The sequence below is a fragment of the Diospyros lotus genome, chromosome 9 (genome assembly GCF_014633365.1).
Source record: "Diospyros lotus cultivar Yz01 chromosome 9, ASM1463336v1, whole genome shotgun sequence".
Taxonomy (NCBI): domain Eukaryota; kingdom Viridiplantae; phylum Streptophyta; class Magnoliopsida; order Ericales; family Ebenaceae; genus Diospyros; species Diospyros lotus.
In genome coordinates, this window is record NC_068346.1 from 4,066,880 (window position 1) to 4,071,521 (window position 4,642).

The following is a 4,642-nucleotide window of genomic DNA, read 5'->3' on the forward strand; positions in this document are numbered from 1 at the left end:
GCTCTATCTCTGGTTTTTATCACACAACGTGAAGGCTACCACCCCATTTGCCTCCTCCTTCCCCACTGATCTTTCTTCTTAATTTCCTTCCATATCAGTGCCTCTCTCTCTCTCTCTTTCCATATATACATATATATATATGTATAAACACCATTAAGAGTGGATATTCACATTCAACTCTCATTGAGAGCAGAAGCATCGTCAACCATGGCGAGGTTTGCTTCTTCCTGCTTCTTCATAGCCGCCGTGCTGGTTGCAGCGGCGGGATTCGACGCAGCCATCGCAGGCGGCTTCGATTACGGTGCCGCTCTCGACAAGAGCTTGCTCTTCTTCGAGGCGCAGAGGTCCGGTAAGTTGCCGGAGAATCAAAGAGTCAAGTGGCGCGGCCATTCCGGCCTCCGGGATGGTTTCCTTCAAGGCGTAAGTCTCTCTCCTCCCCACCGACCGAGAGAGCGATGATTATTTCTATAACATAACGTTAAAAGTGTTGTTATTTGCCAAATATCATTATTTTCTGATAAAAATTTACAGAAATTTCGTTTGCGACCGGAGTTCAAATCTCACTAGTGACGACCTGCACTAGATTTTTACGTGTTTACCTAATGTGTATGGTTTGTGGGCTATTGTGACCGGGCTGTGGGTTCTCATTGAAATGGGGAAATGCAGGTAGACTTGGTGGGAGGGTACTATGATGCAGGAGACCATGTGAAGTTTGGGCTGCCAATGGCATACAGTGTGACAGTGCTTTCATGGGGAGCCATTGAGTTCAGGAAAGAGATTGTTGGGCTCAACCAGATGGGGCAAACTCTGGAAGCCATCAAATGGGGCACTGATTACTTCATCAAAGCACACCCCCAGCTCAATCTTCTCTGGGGACAGGTCTCTCTCTCTCTCTCTCTCTCTCTCTCTCTCTCTCTCTCTCTCTCTCTCTGTAATTCCATTAATGTTCATTAGGTTGAGGAGGCAGAATTTAGTTTCTCTTTTCCTTTCTACCTCAACTGTTCAAGTTTGTTTGGTTTGGTCACCTGTTTGCGTGCCCTTCCACAGTTCACCTATATATATATATATATATATAATGTGTTTGTAGAGATTTATACTTGTTTCCATGGACTTTTGGACAAAATTATTGAGCTTGAGATGAGATCTCCAAACCTATAGCACAAAACTTCTTTTTTTGTTTTTTCCCTCTTTGTACTCAAGGCCGTTACCCTGTTAGGAGCAGTCTTTAATTAGTATAGTATCGCCAATCCTCCCTGGCTAAACTCGTGAACCATATGGCATGGGACTATCTAAGAATTAATGGGCTCAATACAACTCCATTTTCAGAGTGGGGCCCTGTGACAGGTTGAGTTATTCAATGTCTAGTGTTGATGTTCAAGCCAACCTTACTAATCAACAGCTAGTTCTAGACTGCAACCGCCCTTTCTGCTGTAGAGTTTGTACCTTTCATAAGCAATAGCCAGTCTGAAGCTCAAATGTCAGACCAAAACAATGAATCCCATAAATCATGCATTAGGTTTGAACTTTTATCAATGTAAAGCTCATCTTTTAAGGATCATGTGAAGTGTTGATGGCATTTCAACTTGCAGTTAGTGATTCAGCTAAATTTGAAGGTAAAAATACAGAGAGTTTACCATTGTGTTGGTGCTCTTATGCTGGAAATTTTCAGGTAGGCGATGGAGAATCCGATCACTATTGCTGGGAGCGCGCCGAGGACATGACGACTCCAAGGACAGCCTACAAGCTGGATCCAAGTAATCCGGGCTCTGATCTTGCTGGCGAAACAGCAGCAGCGTTGGCCGCGGCTTCTTTAGCATTCCATCCTTACAACTCATCCTACTCCAATCTCCTCTTAGTCCATGCAAAACAGGTGAGAACAATGCTGCATATAAAGCCACAAGATCAGTCCTATTCTAATCTCAAAACCATGTATTACTCATACTGAGTTGTGCTCAATCTGCTGCAGCTTTTCTCATTTGCCGATACATTTAGGGGTTTCTATGATGGATCCATCAGCTGTGCTAAGCAATTCTATACATCCTCAGGCTATTCGGTTAGTTTAACATTGTCCCCACTCCTAGCATTTCCTTTTACCTTCTCTCTCTTCTATGTTCTTTTCCATAGTTGTCTATTTCTCTTTGCTGAAGGATGAACTGCTATGGGCTGCTGCTTGGCTCTTCCGAGCAACAAATGATGAGTACTACTTGAAATATGTTGCTGATAATGCTGCCTCCATGGGTGGAACTGGATGGGCTGTTAGAGAATTCTCCTGGGACAACAAGTATGCTGGTGTACAAATTCTTCTCTCCAAGGTACTTAGCGCAACTTAGTAACTATACTCGGAGAAAAAACACCATAATCTTCATTGTCAGCAAGTGTGTGGCATTTTGGACTGCATTTAGGTATTAATGGAGGGATCTGGTGGAGCACACACTGCCATCCTCAAGCAATTCCAGGCCAAAGCTGATTTCTTTGCTTGTGCTTGTCTGCAAAAGAATGATGGCTATGACGTCGGCCGGACTCCTGGTAAGAAGCTTTGGTTTTCTCTTAAATAGAAGTGGATTCAACCCTTCCAAGACTCTGTTTTGACACAGCTTTTTTGGGGCTTGTCATGGTTAATCAGGCGGCTTAGTATACGTGCGCGAATGGAACAACATGCAGTACGCGGCCTCTGCTGCATTTCTTGCAGCTGTCTACTCCGATTACCTCTCTCGGGCTCATGCTGAGCTCAACTGTCCAGATGCCAAAGTCCAACCTCAGGAACTCCTCAACTTTGCCAAGTCTCAGGCACGTACCTATAACCCTTCTTCAAAAACCTCTTCTTTTTCTTGTGCATATTAAGAAACTACCATAACCAACATCATTGAAGGCAATATATCTACCATTTATATAAAAAAATTCTGTTTCATAAGGATTTATTTATAATAGAGATCAAAGCTCATTGAGAACGTGGTTTTAGCATAGATTATGAATACTGGGGACTGATCCTTGAGGAAATGACTTGCCGTAGGCTGATTACATGCTGGGTAAGAATCCAAAGTCCATGAGCTACATAGTTGGATATGGCCAAATGTACCCTGCTCATGTTCACCACAGGGGTGCTTCCATTGCCTCAATCACTGCTCTGCATTCATCCGTTGGATGTGTGGAAGGGTTTGAGACATGGTATCATCGCGCCCAGGCCAACCCTAATGTCATTCAGGGAGCCCTGGTGGGAGGCCCTGGCAAGACTGATGAGTTCTCTGATGATCGCGCTAACTATGAGCAGACAGAGCCAACACTTTCCGGCACTGCCCCTCTTGTTGGCCTCTTCTCCAAGCTGCAGAGTGTTGCAGGAACTCCAGGTGGGATCCCATTTTGATCTGGTTTCAAGTTATGAACACCACAATGCAAATCTGGAACATGTCCTCACTACTAACAAGATTTTGCTCTCATTCTTGCAGCTTCACAAAATCACTATTCACCAAAACCACCCCACCAAACAACACCAAGTGAGTTTGTATGACTGTCATGTGTGTGGAGGACCATCCTCTTCAATTGCATCTCGTGACACTTAATTGCATGTATATGCTTTGATTTTTGCAGGCTATTACCCCAAAGCCAGACCAGCACCCACTCCAAATAAATCAGGTAATCACTATAAACTTCTCCTTTTGACTAGGAACTCTATAAACTTGTAAGTTTATTTGTTTAAAATTTTAAATTTTATTAACTTCAATTTCAAGCTTGAGTTGAGCTCAAAATTGAAACTCAAGATTGTTTGTTTAAAATTTGTTTCAAACTCGACTCATTTATATTGAACAAGTTTCAAATGAATCTTTTCACGATATCAAAATTTGAAATTCATTTTAAATTTTATTCAGGGTCATTTATGTAGAATATATATATATATAATGAATATATTTCATATACATTTAGATTTTTAATAATATAAATAATATGACACAAGATCCTTAATCGTAGAAAACACATTATTTTGAAACAAGCCACAAAAGAGCCTACAAGAGTATTGGTGCTAGGCTTGTTCACTAACCCAAACAAAGGGGAGCATTCTCGAGTTCAAATTTGATTTATTTTTAATTATGTTTAAGAATTAAATTTGAACTTATTTAGTTAGAACGAACCCAAACGAAGAAGAGCTTCAAGCTGCAACCACCTCCATGCATTTGCAGCCATTCTGAATAATTTGGAGCCTGATATTTTGCAGGGGCCCCAGTTGAGTTCTTCCACTCAATCGGCAGCTCATGGACTGTAGGAAGAACAACCTATTACAGGCACAAGGTGGTGATCAAGAACGTGTCCCAAAAGCCAATCACGGACCTTAAGTTAGGCATTGAAAACCTCTCTGGATCTCTGTGGGGACTCTCCCCAACACAAGAGAAAAACATCTATGAGCTTCCTCAATGGCTCAAGGTCTTGAAACCTGGCTCTGAGTGCATTTTTATTTATATTCAAGGGGGCCCTCAAGCCAAGGTCTCTGTTCAAAGTTACCATTGATGATGGATGGACTCTGCTTCGATATTTTTGTTGTGTTTTCTGATTGGTTCTCCTCTTTGTTTTGCCTAGCTGATTGGAAGGTGGTTCTGCTGATGATTATACTTTTTTTTCAAAATTTTTGTAAACAGTCCATTCTCAAACCACT

General features: G+C 42.0%; 1 protein-coding gene across 1 annotated transcript; it reads left to right on the plus strand.

Moving 5' to 3' along the window:
- Positions 1–4,642, plus strand: LOC127809952 (endoglucanase 5). The gene is made up of 11 exons (XM_052349152.1): positions 1–420; positions 667–879; positions 1,670–1,870; positions 1,967–2,053; positions 2,148–2,312; positions 2,403–2,526; positions 2,624–2,787; positions 3,011–3,344; positions 3,444–3,491; positions 3,586–3,630; positions 4,208–4,642. The coding sequence occupies exons 1-11, from the start codon at positions 208–210 to the stop codon at positions 4,495–4,497; spliced, it is 1,884 nt and encodes a 627-aa protein (XP_052205112.1). The 5' UTR covers positions 1–207; the 3' UTR covers positions 4,498–4,642.

Excerpts from the sequence above, each read along its gene's own strand:
- LOC127809952 (XM_052349152.1), top strand. The coding sequence starts at position 208 with ATGGCGAGGTTTGCTTCTTCCTGCTTCTTCATAGCCGCCGTGCTGGTT. Across the intron at positions 2,788-3,010 it reads TCAACTTTGCCAAGTCTCAG|GCTGATTACATGCTGGGTAA; the intron begins GCACGTACCTAT and ends GACTTGCCGTAG. Across the intron at positions 3,345-3,443 it reads GAGTGTTGCAGGAACTCCAG|CTTCACAAAATCACTATTCA; the intron begins GTGGGATCCCAT and ends TCATTCTTGCAG.